The following is a 25,385-nucleotide window of genomic DNA, read 5'->3' on the forward strand; positions in this document are numbered from 1 at the left end:
CATAGAATGTATTTGTAAAGGATTCTGTGGATTAGGCTGTATTATCTTCTGGCCTGGGGGCTTTGAAGGATTCCACCTCAGACTTGAGAAGTGCAAAGTTGGCTTTTGAGAAATTCTTTATAGTAATTTCCTTGGCTGGGGGTGGGGACGGGATATGGATGTCCAGGGAAATTTGTTTATGGTCTGATCTTACCAATGAGGGGTTTACCTCTGGTGTGGAACATAGAGTCCCCATGTTGGTGATGACCAGGTCCAATATGTTGTTCCCTCTTGTGGGAGTGGTGACCAGTTGTTCCATCGTGTTAAGAGTTTATAAATTCAAGGAACTGTTGGGCGAGGGTGTTTGGGCTTGAGTAGTTTTCCCAGTCAATGTTTGGGTAGTTGAAGTCACCCAATAACATAGTGTTTGGAGAGACCTTCATATTCTCCAGTGTTCTCAGGAATGCCAAGTGGGGTTCCTGTAATAGGGAGCATGTTCTGTAGCAGGCTACAAACTGAAAGGAAGTTTTGCCTGCTGTTAGTTGCACATGGATGGTTTCCGATGCTTCGTGCAGTGCCACTAACCTGGTGGTGTAGGTATCTTTGATGAATATAGATACTCCCCCTCCTTTTGTGCTTTGGTCCGAGTTTTGGGGCTGAAACGCATGGTATGAGTTATAACCTGGTAGTGCTGAGGTGCTCTCAGGAGCCTTGAACCAGGTTTCTGTTACTGCACAGACATTGCTTTTCTCCATACTGAGGAGAGCCTTGAGTGCATGCATCTTGAGGTTTAGACTTCTGGCTTTGAGTAGCATTAACTTTAGTTTTTTTATCCTTGGGTTGTCTATGGAGGTGTGTTTGTCCTTTGAGCGTTGCCTAAAAAAGGCACTATGGGGGGTGGCAAGAGCCTTGGCCAGTATACGAAAGCCTAAGGGTGACAGGTGCAAGCCGTCCCTAGTGAAGCAACGTGGCTTGTTGAGCATGTCATCCCAGGCTGACAGACACTGGATCCCCTTTGAATGACACCAATACTTTAGCCAATTGTTGAAACTGATCATTTTATCTTTATACTGTGGCATCATTCTTGGTGAGGGCAAGATGCTACTCAAGGTCAGGGTCATACCAGCCTGGGCTACATGATCAGAGAGCTCCTCTATGACTCTTTTCATGTAGTCCAGGGAGGTATGTCTCAGGTCATTCACATCAGCATGGACAATGACGGAGTCATACTTGTACTTGCTTTGGAGTGACCTGAGTGCTTGCGTTATGTGGTGGATCCTGGCACCCGACAGGCAGCTTACAGTGACCTTCTCCTTGTTCAGTCTGGTGAGTGGGACATCTGTGTGCCAGACAATAGAGTCCCCTATAACAAGTGTATTTGGTGTGTTGTTTGGCCTTAAGGGCTGTGACTGTGAGGCACACTGATTTTGTGAGATATGTGATTCGTGGGTATTGTTGAGGAGTGGCTGTTGCTTGGATATCTGCTTAGGAGGTCTTTGCTGTTTAGGCAGAGTTTTATTTAGAGCCTCCGAGTATGTTTTTGTGTGTTTATGTGTTAGGTATGCAGATGCAATAGGTCTGTGTGAGACTGGATTTGTGGTGCGGGTGGTTACCTTTTCCTCCTGACTGACTGTGCCAGTCTTGGGTTGAGAGAGCTCTGCCTCCAGTTTGGCTGTGTAACTGCATCTCTCACATGTATTAGAGTTTGTTGGAAGGAGGAGAGGGTTGTCTGTGTACTTAAGGCAATTGTAACATTGCCTCAAAATTCCCAGATTCACCATCTGGACTGGAGAGTAACCCTGAAATTGACCCTTGGGCATACCAGATTAGTATAGGGAACTGTTTTTTTTACTGATCAGATTAGGTAAGGGAACTGATTTTTCACTTGATCAGGAAGGACCAGTCGGGAGCCTAATACTTATGAGAAGTCAAGGAGGGTGGAGTGCTTTAGTTAGTTAGTGTTTCCTTATAAGAGCTGAGCAAGTGCAGGGCTTTAGAAAGAGAATAGAGTGATTTTTGAACAGTTCTAAGGGAAAAAGTGAAGAGCAGACTTTGTGGAGCCTGGAATAGTTTAAACCTGTTTAGGCAGCGCTGCCCGACGCTGCTCAGTGCGCAAAACCGCACAAAAAGAGAGTTGTAGGGTTTTAAGAGAGAGAGATCAAGGACTTTAGAATTTACCCAAAATGGCCAATAAAACTACAGCTTCTAGGCAGTAACCACTATTACAGGGACAGGCAGGCTGTTCAGTGTTAACCACTGCCACTGCTGAACACAGAGACTTCCCTTTAGCCCAAGCAAGCACTGGCCTTCTAGAAACTTCCAAACAGTTCAGAACAGCAAATCTGTAACTGAACTTTCTTAACTTTCAGAAAGTGGGAAAAAAAGCCAATTTTTTTTTTCTTTTTTCTTTTTTGTTGTAGTTTAAAGGTAGCAGAGGTACACAAGCAGCAAAATATTCATAACAGTGCAATAAATGACCCCACACTTGAGTGCTAGGCCAAAATCAGGTAAAATGCAGTTTTTAGAGGAAAAAAACAATTTTAAATTAAGTGCAACACAGGAAATGCAGTAAACAGGATCTAGATGTGTTCCAAGTACTGTTACTGTTACAGATATAAACTTCAGCAAGCCGGAAAATGCCAAAAAGTCCTGTTTTATTACTATGTCATGATACAAGTTTGAAGCATTAGTTTTGTTTTAACAGTTTAGTTGTAAAAATGCATTATCATTTGATTTATCTATGCTGTTGCAACCATACTAAATCTTCCTATGTTTAGTTAAAATGTAGGTCTTTTTTCACATTTTTGGTCCTATATTATATGCCACATATTTATTTCATTTTAACCTAAAGCAGTTATGTTACAATAATGTACCCTGTAACTGACAGTCTCAATTTTGTTTACAAATGCATTGGTGGGGTGAATAGGTCAAAGTTTCATATTCAGATACAGAGACATATCTTTTTACTTCATACTTGTAGGGGTATATTTATATTTGATTCATGTATTTAGAGTTTTTAAAAAAATGTTTTTAGTGTAAGAAAGTGATTTATTTTGGACACTCCTGGGCAATATGTTTTATTATGAAGGAATACACAACTGTAATTTCTACTATATCTGCATATATCATGAAAACTCTGTTTAGTTTCATATTGTTCACTATTTTAACTCCGGTTAAATATAATTTTATACAATCACTTCATTTAGTTTAGCTAAAAATATATGCATTAGTATGAGATTTGGTTGTAGTAATACACTGATTACATACAAATCAATAAGTAAATAAGCTTACCAGTGATTTAGTAATGATGACATTTTTGAATAGTTGAATTACATGTATATTATAAAGCCATGTTTTAAAATGATGAAACAGTATATATTTCGGGCAGTGCATGACAGAAACTTGCTAGTAGTAGGAATGTTAATTTGAATGATTAATGTCACTCATATTAGGAGTTTATAACTCCAGGTGGGTTTTAAAAGGTTTTCTTGTTATTCGTTTTTGTTACAATTTCTTGATAACAATTCTTCAGATGTTCACAAAAATATGAATAGTTGAATGTTATTTAAATATTTGTAACTTAAAATCATTTTTCTGTATAGTATACAATATAATGTGCTGTATTCCATTCTTTTTATTTTTTTCAATTTACAAACTAAAAACTAATAGGTATTTTACCCAGCATACATTGCAAATCAACAAACTAACAACATGACATCACTTCATTGTATTTCACTAAATATAAATGGTCTTAATAATCCTAACAAGAGAAGATCTTTGAATAAGTATTTACAATTGCATAATTCACAATTAATTTTTCTTCAAGAAACTCATTTAATAGAAGATGACATTTCCAAATTAGAATCTAAATCTTTTTCAATTCTTGTTCACTCTGAACATTCACAAAAAAGAAGAGGTGTAGCAATATTGTGGAATAACAAATGACCACAGCCTAAAATCTTAAACATGTACAAAGATAATAAAGGTATGACAGCTTCTATTATCATGCAATTTAATAATTTAATAAATATGTATTGGATTCCTGGCTTTGGACAGATATCAGTACAACAACTTATTGATCATATTATTCAATTCTCTAAGGGTAATAGTATTTTAGCTGGTGAGTTTAATTGTATCTTTAGTAGCTCTGATTCTTCCTTTAAAGGTAAAAGAAAAATTTCAAGTTCAGCTAAATTATTAAAAGAGTTTTCCAATTCTTTTTTTATTAAAATACACTGATAATTATGCTGACTCAAAGTCACTATTCTACACATTTTTTTCACACAGACACAAGACATATTCAATAATAGTTTTTATTACCAATAGTTTAATAGATTCTTTAAGTAATGTTAAAGTTATCACATGCCCCTTTTCCGATCACAATCCTATAACATTTGATTTATATATTCATACTAACACAAATACTCAGATAAAATGAATCCTAGCATATATCACCAAATTAAAATATTTAAACACTTTCATTCTGCAAGAAGTTCATAGCATTTTAGAATTTAATACTAATAATAGTACATCTGAAATTTTTGTTTGGGATGCAATGAAGGCTTATCTATATGGCAGAGTAATTGACTGGTATAAGAAAAAAAAGACTTTCATGGGATAAAGAACAAAAAGAGGTACAAACAAAACTAGACACCTTAAATCTTGAATTATTAAAGAACCCACAATTAAAATGTAAATTGGATGAGTTAAAAATCTTAAATAAAAAAATACATTGAGATTCTTAATCATAAAACTAAGATAAGCTTAGAGAAATATACATTTATTAATTGTTCAATTAATCCAAGATCTCTGAATATTTTATCCAATAAAGTAAAAAGATTGAATAAATTCAATCACATTAAAGAAATATATTCACCCCCCCCAGAAAACTAGTTTCTGATTTGAATAATATATTAATCGAATTCAGACAATTTATTCTTAATTTAAACCAATCCTCTACATCAATAAATTCAAGTAAAGATATTCAAACATTTATTATTAAAAACTCTAAAAATAGATTAACAAGTGAGCACTAAACTTCTAGATAGTCAAATTACTTTAAAAGATATTCAAGAACAAATTAACACCCTTAAACAAAATAAAGCATCTGGTAATGACGGCATTATTCCAGAAATTTACAAATTGCTTCCTGAAAAAGCACTAACTATATTACTTTCAGTGTTTAACACTATACAAGATAAAAATATTACCCCTCCCTCATGGAAGTATACATTTATCTCTCCTATCTTAAAACCCAAAAAAGATCCTACAAAATGTAATTCATACAGACCTATTTCTTTACTTAATATGGACTAAAAAATATTTATGTCTATATATGCAAAAAGACTTAAGGTATTTCTCCCTAACTTAGTAGATGAAGACCAAACAGGTTTCATAATAAACAGAACAGCATATAGTAATATTAAAAGAGTAATAACTTTAATTGAATCAACTAAAAGCCTAAAAAAAAAATTAAACTATAGTCAGTTTAGACATAAATTGTGCATTTGACTCTGTCAATTGGAATTACTTATTTATTCTTTTACAGGAACTCAATTTTTAAGCAATTTTATAACTCTTCTTACACTGTTATATATAGGCTCACAAGCTTATATCAAAATAGCCTCTGGCATATCCCTACCCATACCTATTACTAAAGGCACTAAACAAGGTTGTCCTTTATCCCCTCTATTATTTACTTTAGTTATGGAGCCCTGGTCCAACCTGATTAGAGATAATAGTAACATTAAGGGATTTGATACAAGTCTTAAAAACTTCAAAGATTCAAATGTTCGCAGATGATATCTTGATTATCTTAGGTGGAAAAAATCCAACAATACAAGAATTATTTAATGACATAGATTATTTTCAAAAAAAATTCAGGTCTTACATTTAATCATAATAAAACACAAATCTTATTATCTAGTACAAAAATATAATATACAAAATGAATATGAAAAATATGTAGCATAATCCCAACAAATAAAGCATCTAGGAATAATTATTGGTAATAGTTTAAAAGAAATCCAAAAATTGAACATTGATAAAAGTTTAACAGAAATAGATAACCTAATACTTTGATGGTCTAAAATAATTTTTTCAATGGAAGAGAAATTATCAATTATAAAGATGATTCTTCTACCAAAAATTTTATACGTAATCCACTCTATTTCTATACCCCCATCATTTGCAGTAATTAAAAAGTTTAATACTATTATTAAAAAATTTCTATGGCATCCAATTAAACCCAGAATTTCCTTAACATACCATATGTATAGTTGGGATAACAGAGGCATTGCTTTATCAAACTTAGAAATTTAATCAATTTCCTCAGTCATTAAAACTATTTTGTATCTTATAGATAGTAAATATTCAGCTAAATGGAAATACTTTATCTTATCCTCATCAATAAATCTAGATAATAGTAATGATCATTTTAAACTAAAATTATTGAATAATACATTCATATGGAAACTAAAGGAACATTTTTCTTTATGCATAACACAAAATTTTATATCAAATTATATTAATATGATTCTAAAATCATTTAAAAATTTTATACATAGATATCAATTCTATGAAAATTGGATATTCCTTATTTTCCCTATAGCATATACACAGGGGGTTATCTTCTCCACAAATTTTCAAAAAATGTTAATATTTGTACAAAAACAATTGATTTACTGGTATCAACTGGTAAAAAAATAATGAATTACAATCCATCAATACTTTATTGGAAGAAAATTACCTTGATTCTTCATTATGGCTTGATTTACAAGAAGCTAGAAATTATGTTAAGAATAAACTTGACTTAATAACTCCTTCAGTTAAAAATCTAATTCTCAAATTCATTCAATACCTAATGTTTGTTCTCAACAGAACAATTTAATAAAAAATAATCTGTCAGGTATATATAAAATTGTCAAATCAGATTTAGACAAATTCCCTGACAATTACTGGAAATTAGTAAAAATACTCCATCAGATAAAGATAAATTAAATTTTCTTCTGTCTGCAGGTAAAACTACTACTTCACTTAAATTGAGAATGTTTACCCGGAGATTTTTAAACAGCTCATTCATAAAATAAATAAGATGTTTAAAGAAGATATATTGTGTTGGAGATGTTTAGAGATTCAGAATGCTGATTGGACACATATTTTCTATGAATGTTCACATATAAAAATATTGGGATGATATCAACAACTTCTTACAGGCAATATTTACTGATAATTTCCAACTTACAAAGTCATTAGTTTTACTTAATTCCCCAATTCCATCCTGTGTAAAATCAAGCAAATATCCACTTCTTTGGTCTGTATTGTCCATAGCCAGGAAAGAAATAACTAGAAATTTGAAATCATCATGATCTCCTTCTTTTCAAAACTTTAAAGATCTTCTCTTGGAAGTATCCAGATTACAATCATTAACAATTAAATCTAGATCCTCTAGGAACACAGCAAAATATAACCAATGGTTGAATATAATTGATTTATTAGAAACTCAATAACAGGTTTTTATTAGTTAGTTCATATGCATTTGATCTAAATAGTTTTACTTATTAATAGTATAGTGAACATCTTTGTATATAGTTCATTGTCTTTTTTTATATATTATATTTGAAACTTGATTTTTATTTAATGTATTACAAAAAATATAAAATTTTATGTTAACAATTGTATGCTTCAGTAATAACTTTAATAAAGCTTAAAAAAAAACTACAACCACAAATACCTCACGCAGGTACTGATTCAACCAGGTACTTACAGTGAATGAAATACAGTGAATCAAAAGCCATGCATGTGAATGAAGCTAAAAAGTGATAAACAGGTTAACTTGCAGATTTGTTGTTCAAACTGAACTCCAGTCACTTACTCAAAAAGCTTTTAACGCTGTAGAACAATGGTTCTCTTACCGCTGTCTACTCCTTAACCCCAAGAAAACCAAACTATTACTTTTTTCACCAACTCGTAAATCTACTCCACCTTACTTTACTCTTACGTCCACTGACGGAACACTCATCTCTCCTGACTTGACCACAAAACTATTAGGAATAACTATTGATAATAACCTCAACTTCGACTCTCACATCAATAACACCATAAAATTAGTTAATAAAAAAATAGGATCCCTTTACAGAATCAAACTTTCCTAACACCTACAGCAAGGTCCACCATTGCTAGATCTCACCTAATCTCCACTCTTCTCTATGCTTCCCCCATTTACACTAATCTTTCCAAAAACAACATGAAGAAACTAGAAACATCCTATCACAACATAGCTCGATTCGCTGCTGGATCTCCTTTTCGAACTCATCACTGCTTGAACCTAAAAGAACTAGGCTGGATGGAACTTCCTAACCAACTTGTACTTCAACAGATCTTAATTGCTTATAAGATTCTATATCAGCCAACCAACACACCAATACTTTCTAGCCTTATTTCTCCATACAACAACCTGAAACAACTACGTTCTTCTAATAAACTTCTGATTAATACTACCAAACCTAATAATAATGCAGGTGACAGTTTATTCTACAACTCTGTTGGAAAAACATGGAATAAACTACCCTCTGATATCACTTCTTTAACCTCTTTCCAACTTTTCAAATACCAACTAAAAATTTATCTCAATAAACACTGGCTTTGCTCCTGCACTAATCCAGACTAATGCTAACTCTTTTCTCTACCATTACCCTTGTTAACATAAAAAAAAAAATAAAAATAATTTACAAATTTATTTTTTATCTGTTTTACTTGCTATGTTTCTCATGTAACCTTTTATGCCTTTTTGTGAAAGTGTACAACTAGTGGAGCTTTTCTCCCCGGGCCTCTACTGAAAATGGACATATATCCAGTTGGACTAGCCCGGTCAACAAATGTAAAATAAATAAAATAAATAAATATTATGGGGACAACTTCCATAAAAAAAGAGGTAGCATTGAAATCCTTACATTCAGAATGCATCAGGGGAATTTAGAATGTAACAGAAAGCAGTAACAGTGTGAAACATGAATGCATATTTATCCACTACTTAGAGTAAAAGCAACAGTAGGCCAGATGTAACAGTAAATATAAATGCCAAAGAATAAATACTGATATACTCTGGTGCACCTGTTAGGATACTGAAGTGACATTTACACATAGTTAAACCAGGATCCAAAGATGCAAAAAGCTGTTAGTAGGATATATGCATCAAACTCACTGGAGTCTCTCCCCATGCATGATTATTCCAGTTATGTGAGAAGACAGCAAAGCCCACTTTCAGTGTACTACATTGGACTAGATCCAGATTTTTAAGCTACCCTACAGTAAGGCCACTAAAAGAGTTAAGGATCCTGGGAACATAACTTGTCAGAAGCCATTGAAACATTGGAAAATTATGAAGTTTAAGTCAAGCATAGACCTTAACAAGCCACCTGTAGCTCAGGCACATAGAAAAATATATTGCCACTTTAGAAATAAAGTGGAAGAAGACCTAGAGAAACTAGTGAAATTCAACATGATAGAAAGGGTGTCAGATCATAGATCCTGATCACACACATAGTCGCACCCCCAAAGCCAAAAAAGCTAGCAGAGGTGAGATGATGAAATGATATAAGAATAGGCAAGGGATCCTCAGAAAGAGAGAATCATTTGACTCCCACAATAGATGAGATAATCAATCAACTTTATGGAAAAAGGTCCTTAGTAAGATAGATTTCAGATCCAAATCCCTTTAACTTAAATTGCGAAGAGACATTTGGAGCACTACAACTTTTTCCACTCATGCAGAGACCATGAAATGCAACAGAATGATCTCTGACATAAGTGCTGCATTGATGATATGTCAAGTTCTGCTGGTGCACAGGGATAAAGCCTTCTGTCCTAGATGAACTGTGTTCAGGTCGTACCTCAGGTATTTGCTACAGATGGTGTTGTGGGAAGGTAGACGATATAACAAGGTTTCTTCTGCTCCTCTCTGCTTGGGGCCTTAAGATATTTGTCTGATTCTGCAGTGAAAATCAGAGACTGCAGAAGCCCCAGCTCAGTATGGGGTGAGTTTTTAAGGACATTATTTGTAGGGGCAGGTGGCATCTTGAAAAGGGAATCAAAGACAGCTGTGCTACAATGGAAAGAAGCTGACTAAATGACACAACAGTAGGATTCTCTGTAGAAAAGAAATTCTAACATATAATACAATGGGTCATACAAGGTATAAAGAATACAAAAAAGAACACAATGCTTCTCTAAAAATAAACTTATACACTGAAACAAAATAGGAAAATAATTAATAAAGGTTAATCTAATAAAAAAGCGCTTGAGTTGGAGAGCTGCATATTTTATTCTGCCACAGAAATGCCACCTGATTCTAGAAAGGTACAGTAAAACATGCCGCCATCTAGAAACGTCAAGGAAGTAAGAAACCTGAAATGTATAACCTAAATCACGCTAAGAAAATGGCACAGAGAATCCGAAAACAAACAAAACGGCCACACAATGAAGCCCGAAGGAAGCTCACTTTAATAATGCACACTAACACTACCAATTCTGATACGTTTTCGTCTAAACAAAAGAGTTCTTCAGATAATGCTATGCAAAGCAAGTAACCCTTCTTAAATACCCTGCCCCTATAAACTCATCCAATTAACTCTTTATTACAATTAATAACCATTCTAAAGAAATTAAAAAACAAGTATTAAAATCCATTGAAAATACATAATTATAAAATCATATGGTATTAATAATCTGCACTATTTAATATACACCAATTCATATACAATATAATAAATATGTTAAAAAGAATTTTATAAATATAATATGCAAATATGTATCCTTGAATTCTATAGAAAAGTGTATTTCATCCTCTATCTAGTGGCCAACATAATTATTACAGTTTGGCTGCTCTGAGTTTCAGAACTGGGGCTAAGGAAATAAAATCATTTAAACCATCCTTTTTATTGGCTTCTAACTTGAGTTGCCAAAACAATTCACAAAACTCTATAGTGGTCTCCCAAGGTCCAACACATGGGTCCACTTCCACCTTCTCTATGACATAAAAAACATATTTAGCTAATGGAAAAGTGGTAGTGTGTCTATACAGAACATTAGTTTTGTCTTTATTTCTGATATCATTCATATGCTCGTATATACGTCTTTTAAATTTTCTAGTGATTTTTCCTATATAGAAAGCCCCACAAATGTCACATAAAACAATGTATATCACCCCCAAGTTGTCACAGTTGCAATAGCCATTGGTTTTAAGATCTATCCCTCTTTTAATTAAGGCAACTGATTCCCCTTGGAGGACATAAGTACATTGTGAACAACTCCCACATTTGTATGTTCTTGTTTTCTTTCTATTATGTTTTTTCTTTTTAGTCTCAAGTAGTTCCTTAATATTCCTACCTTTCCTATACGTAAATTTTAGGGGGTCCACAAAGATTCTTCTCAAGTCCGAGAAATTGCTGAATTTATTCCAGTTGGTAGAAACTACTTTATTACTTTTTGTTGATTCAGTACTAACATTTAGCATAAAGTTACTACTCCAATTGGTAATACTCTGTTCTTTCCTAAACCTCTCCACTTCTTCGGGTGTTTTGGGTTTCCCTAATATGGGGACAAATTTCTTATTTCTTTCTTTTTTTATTTCCACCAAAATTTCCTCGATAAGGGCTATTGGGTATTCTCTTTCAATAAACATTTGTTTCAATTTTTATTTTCAACCTCATAATCAGCGTCCTCTGATGTCATTCTACTACTCCTTATAACCTGCCCCCTTACAATGCCCCTCTTCTGAGAAAATGGATGAGCACTTGTATAGAAAAGGTAGGAATAAGAGAAATGAAACTAATGCTCTGTATAGACACACTACCACTTGTCCATTAGCTAAATATGTTTTTTATGTCATAGAGAAGGTGGAAGTGGACCCATGTGGTGGACCTTGGGAGACCACTATAGAGTTTTGTGAATTGTTTTGGCAACTCAAGTCAGAAGCCAATAAAAAGGATGGTTTAAATCAGGGGTGTCCAACCTTTTGGCTTGCCGGGGCCGCATTGAGTGAACAGAAATTGTCTTGGGGCCGCATATAAAATATATCATATAGTTAACTGTTTTGCTGCCACATACAACCAAAGTTGACCTCCTGGCTGTACTGTAGGTGCATTCGAACAATGAATAAATGTAATAAATACCTAATATTTGCCTTAAAATTCTAATTTTCATTCTAATTCTAATTCTCTAATCTAACAGTTAACTCTAATATCTTAGTTAATGTATATATATATATATATATATATATATATATATATATATATATATATATATATTTTTTTTTTTACAAATAAACAGGTATTCACTACAGTACTAGCATTTCTCACTGGGAAAACCACTCCAGCAGTCCAACTACGTAAAATGTCAACGTAAGCAGTCCTACAATACTATAATCCACAAAAATAAACCAACAAATTTGCAATAAAGTAAAGAATTCACATTACTGACTTAATAAAACAATTCTGAATAACCTACAAGAGGGTCTCACCCAACCAAATGACTGGTGCCAGAAACATGGCCTCAAGCTAAATGCCAAAAATGCATCATCCCCTTTGGAGAGAGTGATGACCCCACAAATGATCACATTAATAATGTTGTAAGCACACAATCAGTCGTGAGGTGCTTGGGCACCCAGGTTGATAGAAAATTGACTTTTGACCACCATGTTGTCTCCGTTGTATGGAAAGCTTATTATATTACCCACATCATTAGTAAGGGTATCTCATCCAGGAAAAAGGATGTCATAACAAACCTGTATTCTTCCTTTATAAGAGCCATTACTGAGTAAAAAAAAACCTTTTGGCATGTGCCTCAGCAAAACACCCTGCTAAAAGAAAGACTACAACCATTTCTGACAAATAAGGGCAAAGGACTAAGTTCACTTAGTTATCCAAACAGGCTAAAAAGCTTCTTGCTTTCTCCTGTCTCTAACTGGCTCCTATAAATTTCATCAGTGGCTTGCCTTCCAGCTAAGAAAGATCCTGTCTTAAGAGACTTCCTCCACCTCAGAAATACTGGTTATACTTAAAATGCTCACTACAAAGACCACAGCCTTCACTGCAACATAAACAAGCCACTTTGTATTTGTTAGTTTCTTAATACAAAAACCTTCAACTTCTGTAAAAAGCTCCTCTCATTATCAAACAATGTAGCTCAGCAACATGGCAACTGGATGGATAAATGTACTCCCTGAGTAAGTAGCATCACCTTCATCAAACCAGTTGGAATATCCACATACTAAACTTTCCTAGCTGGATGGCTGAGATCTAATATTGGTTACTCAAGTCTACTTGCCCAAGAAGAGGGGCCTAGTTAACTAAGAATTCCATTTACAAAACTATATTCAGTATACATATTCAATCTCTCTCTCTTTTACACACTCACACACTCAAAAAAGGAGCCCCTACTTGTAAAATAGGCAACCTCAGTAATTACATGACACACACTCACTGAATGAAATTGTCTGGAAGTCAAAATATCTGAAAAAAAAATCATATTAGAGATGGACTCATCCATGCAATTTCCCACCACTAAAAGGACCATCAATAAATTAGCAAACAACTGCTCAGCAAAAAGTAAATCAATAAGAAATCCATAAACTCTCTAAGATCATACTACATACTGGAGTAAACATATAACTTTCTTCCAGTCTAAAGCCATTTGACATTCATTGACATTCAGACATTTAAATTTGTACAGAAGTTATTCACAAACTGACAGTTTACTGAGCTATCACATTAGCACTCTATGCTTACGTCCGAACCAGTGAAGCATACCTGTCAATTCCAAAAGAATTAAAGTAGCTTAATAAGAAGGTTATTTGCAAGGTCACATGCCAATTTATATTGGAAATAAGAGGAGATATTAAAAAGGCTCTGTTTCTCGTAATTATGCTGAAAAGTTTTCCAAGGTAAATACAACCTTCTGATTTAGTATGGAACCATACCTTTCAGCCTTAGAGCAAGAAATCTGGACAACGCGAAAAATAAAAGTGAGACACAGGCCTAAAAATAGTTATGCATCACAGACACCATTGAAACAACTGTAGCTGCAAACATTATACATCACTTATAATCTTTCTATCCCATTATTGTCAGTTAAGCATTATATGGCTCATTCATTCCTGCCTTCTTTTGCAACAAAGAAAACCATGCTTTGAAATGACAAATGTATTAAAAATAATAAATAAAACACATTGCATCCACATCCTGCAACTTCCTACCTGCAAGCAACCACAGAACTTTCACTGAAACTAGGGCTGCTTATTTCCCCAGAATGACAGCTCTCCCTAATTAAGTCTAATGGTATACAGTCTACCAGGATCTAGACTACCTGAAATAAATTAAATTATGGCCTGCAAATTGCAAGTGCACTTTGTTTAATTCAACTATATTTCTAAGCCCACTTACTGTATTTTTCAGTAACATCCCAATATCCATTTCCAGGTTACTTTACAAGACATTGGCGGTGGTAGATTTGGCAACCTTCAGATTCCTACAGGACCACACTCATACTGCAAGCATTGTCCATTAAATATAAACATCCATCCACTGCAAATAGCAAGAAGCTATGTCTTAAAATATATCTACTTTTGGCATGCCTAGTACCCAATCAGGTTTTGAAACAAAGAAACATATTCTCCACAGTCCGTAAGTCTCTATGTCTTTAATAATCATCTACTGTTGCAGCCCTCCCAACACAAACACACACATGCACACTAAAACCCCCAACATTTAAAAGAGGACATTGTGCCCACCTGATTTGCCAGTATTGATGATCCACCAAAGCTATGCTTATCATTGTCCAATCTGCCACTACTTAGAACCCACCAATAACAAAACAGTACTGGGTGCTTTTTTTTTTGTCAGAAAAAACAATACAACTTTATATGCTACAGTCCCACAAAGTCAATCCAATACTGACCCACTAACCCTGGGCTGCTGTCTTATTCTTACTCCCTGGTAGTGCATTGCCTTGAATGACTACTTTTATTTCCTAAGCAAAAGACGCAAATTGGAAGATGAAGCAAAAATCCATACAGTTGAGAGGTATGATTTCATATTAAATACAACACTCTCTCTGTCAGGAAAGCTGCAATTTAATGAAAGTGCACTTTTAATGTATGATATATTTCTGAGCCAACTTATTTGTGTTCAGGAGGTAGATTGATCATCATTAGCCCCTTTGTGCATGTGTCTCTCTCTGTCATGCAGGCACACACACACACACACACACACACACACACACACACACACACACACACACACACACATATACACTGTTCTTCTAGTTTAACATAAACAAACATTCTGCTTTCATGCATGTACTTACTCACTCTGTACTTACCTATTAACACAGGTAAGTGCTGTCCCTTTCAAAGGCAATGGTAGCAAATCCATACATGAGTCCCTCTTCAGCAAGCACACACAAACACACACACGCACGAACACATACACACACACTGATTCTTTGGCATGAAATAATGGCAAGAACACACAGATCCTTCTTTGGCGCAAAAAAAAATCAAAACTAGAAGGGTGCTTTGGAGCATGCACAAACCAACGTTAGAGTTACAGGTCACAGGTGCGAAAAACACAAAAGAAAAAAGTGTTTTGGGGCATGCGTACATCAGTGTTGCAGTTAGAGGTTGGGGACCACATGGAAGAGCTCTGAGGGCCACAGGTTGGACACGCCTGGTAAATTATTTTATTTCCTTAGCCCTAGTTTTGAAACTCAGAGCAGCCAAACTGTAAAAATTATGTTGGCCACTAGATGGAGTATGAAATACACTTTTCTATAGAATTCTAGGATACATATTTGTATATTATATTTATAAAATTATTTTAAACACATTTATTGTATTGTATATGAATTGGTGTATATTAATTAGTGCAGATTATTAATACCATATGATTTTATAATTATATTACGTATTTTCAATGGATTTTAATACTTGTTTTTTAATTTCTTTATAATGAATAACAAAAAGAAGGAAAAAAACACACCGAAAACAAGGATTAAGTCAGCGCTTTCGTTTACTATTTCAGCAAACTTCTTCAGACAACTGACAAAGGAATTAATCACCATTTAAATAAACAATCAAAGTTATGACATCATGGAACAATTCATAAAATCAAGCCCACATTTAAAGGACCCACAAACCATTATTGTTAACTGATTACAAAGTTAATTATCATACAAAAAACTAATCTATCATATTCCAAGAATAAAAAATACATGTATAATAAAATATACATTCATTAAAAAACATTAAATCATCTCAGAAAAGCCCTCAATTTTAAAATACTTTTGAAAGAAATAGCTTCATTTAAGCCTGGGGCTATGACTGCATTCAATTTTATTTGCCAGATCAGAAGAAGTTTGCTGACATAGTAAACGAAAGCGCTAACTTAATCCTTGTTTTCAGTGTGTTTTTTTTCCTTCTTTTTGTTATTCAGTATAATAGTTTTCAGTTTAGTTTAGTTCTACAATTTCTTTATAATGGTTATTAATTGTAATAAAGAGTTGATTGGACGAGTTTTTAGGGGAGGGTATTTAAGAAGGGTTGCTTGCTTTGCGTTGTATTATCTGAAGAAGTCTTTTGTTAAGACGAAAATGTATCAACATTGGTAGTGTTAGTGTGCATTATTAAAGTGAGCTTCCTTTGGGCTTTATTGTGTGGCCATTTTGTTTGTTTTTGGATTCTCTGTGCCATTTTCTTAGTGTAATTTAGGTTATTCGTGGTTTTGGCACATTTCTCCTATTTTGGTTACTGGCGAAACCTGTTATGTATGGCAAACTACAGTTCAAAATTTATCTGACTTTAGCACTATCACAACAGTACTGGGGGAAATCACATGAAACATGGTATTGCATTTGAATTGCCTGAGAGACATTAGAAAGCTCTAGAAAAGTATGAACTGCCTGGCAAAGATGTCATACTTTGACCAGCATAGCTACCTTACTTGGAATAAAGTTTATACCCAATAAAGGAGTTTTATTGTAAGAAGAACTACGTGAAGCAGCCTTTTTTGCAATACAACAGAGAGGAACATTTGCTTGGTGTTTACTTTAGCCCGAATAACTTATTTTAACCAGCAGGGAAAAACAATGCTTGAAGCCAATGCCTGTTCAGAGGTCTAGGGGCAATCCATAGTTAAGTACAGGCTGACAAGCAAAACAAATAATGACCTATGCCAGCAGATCATTGTTAGATGAAGACAGGAAACCTCCGAGAGAAAGCATCACTGGCAACAATATGGGTCTATAAACCTCCGAGAGAAAGCATCACTGGCAACAATATGGGGTCTATAAACTTTTTAATATGGACTTATTTGACAAAGAGTTCACAAATATAACTGACCATAATCCAGTGAAGACAATCTTTAGAAATGCCAAATCAAAACCGCCACGTAGAAGAGAAAAATGGTCACTAGTACTCTCTCTATACTGGCTTTCAGTGCCTATGATGCATTCAAACTTGCAGGAAACTGTGTGGTGATGATCTCTTTTTGTCAGAGACCCAATTATCGCTAGACAAATTCTCTACAACCCTAGTCAGAACTTACCAAACTTGAAATTGCCCTAAAAAAAAGACAAATTATAAACTTATAGCCTGAATGTACTTCCTGAAATACTGTTTAATAAGAAATAACTTTTGCGGAAGTATTTCAACTATTCATTGATTAACTGCTGTGCCTATACAACAACTGTGGGTACACCTGAAAATCCCTAGAATGCAAAAACTGTAACTCCCTTGTACACAGAGTAACCAACCCACAAGTGATGAAAATCCAAATCCTGTTGACCTTGTCCTCACTTACATCACACGTATTTGTGCTACTTCTCTGGCATTCTCATTTCTGGTCAGATTTAATCACAAATCAGCAATCTAAACTCAGCACAATCAGCACCTCTGAATTCAAGGACTTTAAAAAGATAAGCATTAAAAAATTCAACAGCAAAATATCCAATCCCATTATAGTCCCAGCTGTGTGCTCCATATTGAATCGCTGGTACTCAGATTGGCAAGTCCTGAAACACTGAATAATAAAGACTGAAAATACAGGAGAAAAGTGAATATCTAACATTGCTCTTCTCCTTTAATTTTTTTTTTGCAGGAGGACAAGCATACTGCACCCCTCAGAGTGGGGTGCAATCCAACCACAACCCCTGAACATATACAAACCAACTCCGAGATCGCTATACCTCGGAGAAAAGGGAATTTTCCAAGAAATGGTAATCACAGACTTAGTATATATTAGTCTGGATTTTCAGTCTTTTAGTCTCCATATTTCAGGACTCTGCATTCTGAGTCTCAATATTTCAAATAGTCACCTTCTAATGTCACTTATGCAAATTGATTTTATTCCTTTCTAATAAATAACATAAACCAACGGGTCTACTTCATGTTTTCGTAAGCTGACAATATCAAGTCTGATATTGTCGGCACGACAATACTGAAAGTGAAGAACATCGTGCAAGTAAACGGAAATCTCCGTAAGGGGAGATTTCCATTTACCTCAATGTAGTGCATTCTCGGAGTTGGTATATTTAAGGGGGGGGGGGCACAGCCATTTATTTATTTATTTTTTAATTTTTTCTTTTTTTTACGTTATTCGATGTTTTACTTAATTGATCAATAAAGTTCGACCTTTATTGATTCGATTAAGTAAACTTTCGATAATGTGATATAGACGTAAACCAACCAGTACCAATCAAAACTCAATATATCAGGGAACATACAAACTAAACTACTATGGTGGAATACGAGCATTAATAAGCAACAGATTAAAGGAAAAAGCTGATTAAGGCCTACAATAAATCAAAAATGTGCCTATATTAGAAGCTCTGTTAAAATGATCTGCAAAAATTTGAAATCAACCATAAGGAAGGTCAAATCAGAACATGGTTTAAAACTGGCATTTGAAGCCAACAAATATTATAAAGCCTTCTCTAACTACATCAGTTTAGAAATGTATTCAATTATTTAATAATGGTATTGCCTACTCTGGCCCTAAAGATAGTACTAATATGCTTACCACCAGAAAAAGTAGTGGACTATATCGTACCATTAAATAAGCCAGTGTGGTACACTGAAGTAGGATATAAAGCCGCTCATTGGCAATGATATAGTTTACATCTTGCCAAATGCAGTGTACTAACTGGTAGTTGAAATAATTAGTACTTGCAATAATAATAATAATAATAATAATAATAACAGAGCAGTCCCTTCAAAAATTATGTCTGGTAGTGAAATAAATTAGTGCAATAGCAGGATGGCTTGTTCATTTGGAGTTTGTTTAACCTGTTGCTGAATGAGTTGCCTCTAACTATAGCCTGTAAGTCTGTGGAGAGGGTGTTCCAATGCCTGTATATTACAAATAAGAATAATGGGATCATAGTGTTAGAGGTATATTGTATATGCTCTGTGAAACTAATGCTATTGTAAGCATGTAGCACATTTTATATTTGTTTTTGCGTCTGATCTTAGACTATGAACATTGCACCAAGATGAAACCATGCATTGCCACATCCACTTCTGTGGATTGCAGCTTCTCCTTTGACATGTATAGGGCATTATGTGGATATCAAAAAAAAAGATGTAATTTCTGAAAACAGAATATTTAACTAGACTGTTATATGAACAGTTGACTGATCTTCCTATGACTGCGCTAACCTTGGGTAACAATGCCTCTATACTAGTTGCTAGACTATTTCATGAGAGCAATCTACTCTCTGCTAGAGGGCAAGCCTCTGGTAGACTTGAACTTGACCTGTCCCAGAGAAAGGAGACCTGGCCATTGACCACTCAAGGCAGACTTCCAACATAAAAGTCAATAAATTCCACTGCAGGATGCCCGGGCTTTGTGTCAACTGTCTAGTCCTGTTACAGCTTGTTATTACTATTCTGGGGTACATTATGGACAAACCATCTTCTTTAGAATGTATCAGTTCAACAAATACAAAATGCTGCAGAAAAAGAAAACTATTTTGCATTACTTCAAATGCATAACTCCTGCTCACTTCTTTTCATGAAAACTGTACAGGGTAGAGCAACAGTATTGACTTTCTCTTTAAATATACCATAAGCCTGTTTTCCCTCACTTCATATTGCAAATCTTGTTTGTATTAGACTAACTTACCTTTAATTTCTTTACAAACTGTCTAAAATTTCTATATATATTAAATGATTGTCATATAACTTGTACTGCTTCTTAACGAATGTTATTATATTATTACTAATCTATCATAATTATTTAAACTGCAGATGTTTTTGTTTTATTTTTGAAGATTGTAAAATTATTGTTCTTAAAATATTTTGTAATCATTTGGAACTTTTCTCCCTGGGCATCCACAGTAAATGGGCTTCTACCCATTCAGACTTTCCTGTTAATCAAATGATTAATTAATCAAAAACAAATAAATAAATAAATTGCAGTAAAGGAGAAAGCAGAACTTGAAATTCAGAATGATTACTTACACATCACTTTTTGTGGTATAAACACTGTAATTCAGGGACTCGATAGCCATCCATCGCACTGGAAGTCTTCCCTACAAATGCCAAAAAAAGAGAAAATGAAACACAGCCTCAGACATTATAAGAAGCTACATTTTATACAATTCATATTGCTGGCAAATGTCTGAATAGTGGGTTTTGACAACTGTACAAGAATTAAATTATCTAATTCAGCTCCGAAAGCTACAGACAACAAAATATCCAGATGGTATGTGAGTAGTAAGTATTTAAAAATTCCCAGGATGCCTTACTTTAAGGCTGAATGTACTATAATGTATTTGTGTTTTCTTTCTCATTTATTTGTTTGTATAACTACATAAAAATGTACCTTGAACGATCATTGTGCCAAAATGTGAAAAGCATGCTCTACTGAGTGATCCACTTTATAGTTGCTATTTTAAGGCATACTTCCATTTCTCTGCTATTGATTATTTTCCTAGATGTGGATCATCTAAGCAAATGACTTCACTGCAATATCTGCTTGGCTGAGGCAATAAGACTAGACATACAATTCACAAGCCTTTACTTACACGGGGACAACAAAGTTCCTCACATCTCTCCTTGCTGGGGGCTATGTCCCCTGCACCTCTCAGCTGATATAAGTAATTCTAAAACTAAAATCTTAAGATAAGTTATAAACATTTTTTGACTTGCCCCTCTGATCCCCAATTTCAACCAAATGGGTTTCAGACTATTTGTTATTGATTGAACAATCAGTTATCATTTCAGTTGAACCGTGTTTTAGAAGTATTATTTGACTGCCTTAGATGAGTTGTTACTATTTTGTATAGCACTGATCAGCAGGGTCTCAGTAAAGCCAAGTCAACAGATAATGGTCAGAGGATACCCACTGAATAGTAGATGATATAATTAAATAATTAGTAAATAAAATCATGTAAGAAAGGAATCACATACTGCACTCATGGCAGAATGCTTTACTTCAGTACCACAATTAGAGATTTTATCTTAGCTGAAAACAGACTTCACCATTCTTGTGTGCCCTAAAATTCAACCCATACAAATATATACCTATAGTTATCACAGGAAACAAAGGAGCCAGTCATAAACTTCTTCTGATTAAGTCATAAATAATACTTGTCAATATTTTATTTCTGTATGCATACTGCTAAAGAGGGGTGAGGGGCTGTGGTAGGTTGTCTGGAACAGCGAAGGACATACTCAGGAGAGTCATGAAGTCTGGGGGGATGTTCTAGTTAGTGTGAAAGGAGGGTGGAGGTTGGAGAAAGATTCTGCATGAAGATATTACCTCCCAAAAGGGGTGAGACTGTGGAACATACATGTGTCACCTTTATAGGATGTTAGATATCATTTAATAATAGGAGATGACATTTTGGGAGGTATAAGGACCAGCACATTTAGAGTGCATTGCTTTACTGAAAAATATAATGCAAAGAAGATATTTTTTTTTCTTTTGTATTTACACAGTTGCTACAAGCTCTACATGTTTAACAAATATACAAATCTGCAGACAGTGAACTTTTTAAAAAAATGTTACACTTTTGTGAACAACATGGGTAACTAAACAAAATAGTAGCACCTATTATTTTCAGTGTGGAAGGGAATGACATTTTACAACAACCTCAATAATGAAGACATTGTTCAACCTTGGAGACAAATTTGCTCTTAGAGTCAGTTATGAAAGCAACTGTTTTGTCCAGGCTTACCTCTGAATCACCCTTAGAAAAATTCACTAATAAATGTTCTAAAATAAACACTTATTTCTAAAAGTTCTTACAGACTATTAAACTATCACCTGCCTGTGTTTTGGGACTGTTTTTTACTATGGCATACATATGTTCATATGCAGTGCTGCAGTCAATGCACTGGGCTGCACAGATTAATTAAGAATTATAAGTATTGTGACTTTTAAACTCATAATTTATTCCAGTGTGAATCCCATTAAATTAGGGATGCTGCTCACAAACCTGCACTGCTTGCAAAACCTACAAAAATAAGAATATCTCCCTTTTCCAAAAGGGTGTGCAGTTTGGATTTAAAACAGGTTATTTTTAAAACATGACCAATACAGGTTTGCCTTGAATGATTTTCCAAATTACCAATTGTCTTTTAAAATGTTCTTACTCTCCCAGGAATCGAAATTGCACATAGTACACACACACACACACACACACACACACACACACACACATATATATATGTGTGTGTGTGTGTGTGTGTGTGTGTATGTATGTATATACAGATATAGATATACAGTATATATATATATATATATATATATATATATATATATATATATATATGTGTATGCATATAGATACAGATAGATACAGCTATATCTATATCTTCAGATAGATAGATACAGCTATATCTATATCTTTCTCTCTCTCTCTGCCAAAAAAGTATTTAATAAACCAAATACTTTCATTCCAAATTACATGGAACTTCATCAGAGTTAAAAAGCCTATCACTTTCTCCAAATTAAATAGCACCAATGGCACCAAACCACATCAAAACTTTTAAAGGGATACATCACTATAATTAAACTAAAATGATCAATTGTAGACATTTAGGATAATAGGATCATAGGTGGCTATTAGGCTATCAACCCAGAGGTCATATCAGGCCTAGCCATTTCATCCCAATGTACTACCATAAATATTCTAGTCAATACCCAGGATTTTATTTAAAATTGACTGCCCATGTCCAGGAGGGTTGTGGGCGCTATCCCCGGTAAGAATTGATGGCGCCCCATCCACTCGTCCGGGTTCCTTTTCAACAGTGTCTTAGAGGTGCTTTGCTTCATATGAATTGTCAGCCTATTCCAAAGACATGGCAGATTCTGGGAGACAAATCTATCCCTCCAGCATGTCCTATTCAAGTCGCAGGTGAGATTTAAATCCCTGAAATGGGTAGCTCTCATCCCATTTGATTTATAGATGTGCAGCAACTTCATTAGGTTTGGGTTGAAGATTGCTCTCTAAGCCAGGCATCTCCCCTAAGAAGTCTATACAGTACTGAGTATAGTGACAGGGACTTTAGGTGATATGTGTAAAGCATGTGCTGGAGTCCCTTGATCTTCTTAGTTAGGAACCTCTGAGGTCTCTTCAATTGCTGCAGGTGTTTTGTACGGTACATGCTGAAAGGGTTGTTATACTCGATTATGGACCTGATTAGTGATGAGTATAACCTCCTTTGCTCTAGAAGTGATGCCTTTGCTAATCAAGTGTGCTGTGTAGAAAGCCTTCCTTACTACAGTAGACACATGATGGTCAAAGTTAAGGTCGCAGTTTACTTATGATCCCAGATCTCTTAGCACTTTGTAGGCACATAGGATATTGTTGTTGATTTGATAGTGTGAAGGGACACGGTTTTTACCAAAGGGAATGATGCTGCATTTCTTTGCATTCAGTTTGAGACCATGACTAAGACACCAGTCATTGGTCTGTGAATACCCTCCTGAAGAATACTGACATCATTTGGGGATTCAATAATTGCACAAAGTTTACAGTCATCCGCAAAGTTGGTCAGCCACAGCCCCTTAGTTTTGGTCTGAATTTCTGAGAAGTACATATCAAGTAGTAGGGAGCCCAGGACTAGCCTTTGTGGCACCCCGCTGGTGACAGGTCTGCTGGTTGATGTGGAGTCACCCACTTTGATAGTGTATTACCAGTGTGTGAGCCAGCAGGCAACCCATCTTACAACAAAAGGGTTTGCATTCAGTTTGTTAAGTTTATTGGTAATGTCTGAGTGTGGGATTGTGTTAAAGGCCTTTGCCAAGTCAAGATATGCTGTGTGCACAGATGTGCCCTCGTTAGTGGCCCTGAAGAAATTCACCAGGTTTAACAGGCAGGATCTTCCCTTGATGAAGCCGAACTGGGTCGGATCCAGGGTTTGGAGGTTGCCTGTGTCTTTATGAGGTTCATGATGATACGTTTCCTTGAGTGCAATTGCTATCTAAACACACACACACATACACACACACACACACACACACACACACACATATATATATATATATATATATATATATATATATATATATATATATATATATGAATATAGACAGATAGCTATGATTGTACATGCTTTGGCTGACTGTTTGGTTAACATCTTAGTTGACTGCTTTTAGTAGACTAAACAGAAAGAAAGATGTGTAAGACTGCAAAGTTCTTGGGGTTTGAGAATATTCTCTTTCATCAGTTTTGTGCAATTTCAGACTTAGTAAAAATATAGAGCAGGGGGGTGTGGGGGGTGCACAGGGGAGGGGCTTGGCTTGGCCTCTTTAAAAAGCAATGCTTTTGTATATTTTTTGTTTTTGTTTTCATTTTTGCATGCACCAAGGTGATTTATTGGTGCATGCAGAGTAGCAGCTCAACATTCGTGTTTTCAATATATTGTGGTATCAGTTTAGATGTTGACTAATATATATATATATATATATATATATATATATATATATATATACACACACACACACACACACACACACACACACACACAGGTATATACGTACCTATACATTTTTGTTCCAGTGCACTTCATGTCCCATTTTAACAGTTTTCAATATACTCTGCTGAATGGTGGGCTTAAATCTGTTTTTACACTCTGTAATAACTTCCTTCATAGGTTCATAAGTTCATAGATACACTAGACTAATGACCACCAGAGCTTTTATGAGCCTAGCTGCACAACCCATCCCAATTGAGTTCCCATGTAATATGGGCATCTAAGAGAGGTATGTTACTGAGGAGATTGCTAAAGGTTTAGTGGGGGAATATGCTAGTTATGGAATATTTACTGCCATCCTCTGTCTATCAGAGACATGGGAGCCAGACAGGGGGTGAATTTTCACTTTCCCATCCAATGACCAAGCTTA

The 25,385-nt window shown here is 34.8% G+C and overlaps 1 protein-coding gene across 4 annotated transcripts in view; it reads right to left on the minus strand.

Annotated features, from left to right (window-relative positions):
- TIE1 (tyrosine kinase with immunoglobulin like and EGF like domains 1) overlaps positions 1-25,385 on the minus strand; it is a 521,980-nt gene that overhangs the window by 36,259 nt on the left and 460,336 nt on the right. For all 4 annotated transcript variants that reach the window (XM_044085330.1, XM_044085328.1, XM_044085331.1 and 1 more), the window contains one exon: positions 20,492-20,562. In XM_044085330.1, the coding sequence (XP_043941265.1) occupies positions 20,492-20,562 (71 nt within the window). The remainder of the gene's footprint in view (positions 1-20,491; positions 20,563-25,385) is intronic.

Source organism: Protopterus annectens, chromosome 10.part0 (genome assembly GCF_019279795.1).
Source record: "Protopterus annectens isolate FY-2018-M chromosome 10.part0, PAN1.0, whole genome shotgun sequence".
Classification (NCBI taxonomy): domain Eukaryota; kingdom Metazoa; phylum Chordata; order Ceratodontiformes; family Protopteridae; genus Protopterus; species Protopterus annectens.